The sequence below is a fragment of the Mirounga leonina genome, unplaced genomic scaffold, assembly GCF_011800145.1.
Source record: "Mirounga leonina isolate KUSES-001 unplaced genomic scaffold, KU_Mleo_1.0 Mir_200, whole genome shotgun sequence".
Taxonomy (NCBI): domain Eukaryota; kingdom Metazoa; phylum Chordata; class Mammalia; order Carnivora; family Phocidae; genus Mirounga; species Mirounga leonina.
In genome coordinates, this window is record NW_023270503.1 from 26,444,551 (window position 1) to 26,445,914 (window position 1,364).

General features: G+C 55.9%; 1 protein-coding gene across 6 annotated transcripts; it reads right to left on the reverse strand.

The window, feature by feature from the left end:
* Positions 1-332: 332 nt before the first annotated feature.
* Positions 333-1,141, reverse strand: LOC118024873 (keratin-associated protein 4-6-like). 6 transcript variants are annotated; one of them, XM_035027080.1, is made up of 2 exons: positions 751-1,141; positions 333-477 (listed from the first exon to the last, which is right to left on the reverse strand). In XM_035027080.1, the coding sequence occupies exons 1-2, from the start codon at positions 1,101-1,103 to the stop codon at positions 333-335; spliced, it is 498 nt and encodes a 165-aa protein (XP_034882971.1). In that variant the 5' UTR covers positions 1,104-1,141. The 6 variants fall into 6 exon arrangements, with proteins under 6 accessions (XP_034882971.1, XP_034882970.1, XP_034882968.1 ...); XM_035027079.1 differs by having other exon boundaries at positions 333-452; positions 693-1,141; XM_035027077.1 differs by having other exon boundaries at positions 664-1,141.
* Positions 1,142-1,364: the final 223 nt, after the last annotated feature.

Genomic DNA, 1,364 nt, shown 5'->3' on the forward strand with positions numbered 1-1,364 from the left:
ATATTCACTTTGTTAGGAAGGATAATCTAGAGCCCCTAAGTGATAAGGAAGAAAGAGAAATTTAGAGGACTGGGCTAATTTTTTAGCTGATGGATTACAGATTAATATCCATATTTGGCACCAATATTGAAAGGAAAAGATAATAATGGAAGGAGCTTAACATGAACCAGAATGTGCTCACAGAGATAGTGGGATGGGTTCTTTGGAATCATGAGGCTCAACCTGTTGAATGAGGTCAACCAGCCTTCATATGTCCTAATGCTCAGCACGAAAGGAGGGTCTACACCTGTAGGGCAGAGGTAAACAGAGATGGTAGTCACACGGCAGGGGGCTCAGCAGCAAGAGGAGGCACAGCACATGGGATGAGGGCAGGTGGAGATGACACAGGTGGGGCGATAACAAGTGGTGTGGCAGGAGACCTGACCACAGACTGGGCGCAGGCAGCAGGAGGGGCAGCAGCAGGAGGGGCGGCAGCAGCTGGAGCCACAGCAGCTGGAACCACAGCAGGAGGGGCGGCAGCAGCTAGAGATGCAGCAGGAGGGGTGGCAGCAGCTGGAGCCACAGCAGGAGGGGCGGTAGCAGCTAGAAATGCAGCAGGAGGGGCGGCAGCAGCTGGAGCCATAGGAGTTGGAGCCACAGCAGGAGGGGCGGCAGCAACTGGACACACAGCAGCTGGGGCGGCAGCAGGTGGTCCTGCAGCAGGTGGTCTGGCAGCAGGTGGGGCGGCAGCAGCTAGAGATGCAGCAGCTGGGCCTGCAGCAGCTGGAGCCACAGCAGGTGGGGCCACAGCAGGCGGGGCGGCAGCAGCTAGAAATGCAGCAGGAGGGGCGGCAGCAGCTGGAGCCACAGCAGGAGGGGCGGCAGCAGGTAGTCCTGCAGCAGGTGGGGCGGCAGCAACTAGAGATGCAGCAGCTGGGCCTGCAGCAGCTGGAGCCACAGCAGCTGGGACCACAGCAGGAGGGGCGGCAGCAGCTGGACACGCAGCAGCTGGGGCGGCAGCAGGTGGTCCTGCAGCAGGTGGTGTGGCAGCAGCTGGGGTGGCAGCAGGTCTCCTGGCCACAGCCCTGGTCAGAGCAGACGGAGCCACAACAGGAGTTGACCATGGTGTCAGAGGGTGGAGGTTCTGGGTGGGTTTCCAGAAGAATGAGGTTCTCAAGTGTGATCTCTCCCTGCCCTCTGTCACTTTTATACCCTGCTGAGAGCTACTATGACCATGTGCAGGACCCTTCTTGTTGTTTATCCTAATAGAAAATCAGTTAGTTTTAGTAAATTAGATAATTATGTTTATCTGGTAAATATACCTATATATAGAAAAGGCTCCATTTCCTTCTCCTGTTGTACTGTGAGCTCTCTCATTTGGTTAA

What these genes read in the sequence shown, in the direction of transcription:
- LOC118024873 (XM_035027074.1), bottom strand. Translation starts at nt 1,103, where the DNA reads ATGGTCAACTCCTGTTGTGGCTCCGTCTGCTCTGACCAGGGCTGTGGC. An exon ending in TGCCGCCCCAGCTGCTGCGT is followed by an intron (nt 874 to 978) that starts GTCCAGCTGCTG and finishes CACCTGCTGCAG; the next exon opens with GACTACCTGCTGCCGCCCCT.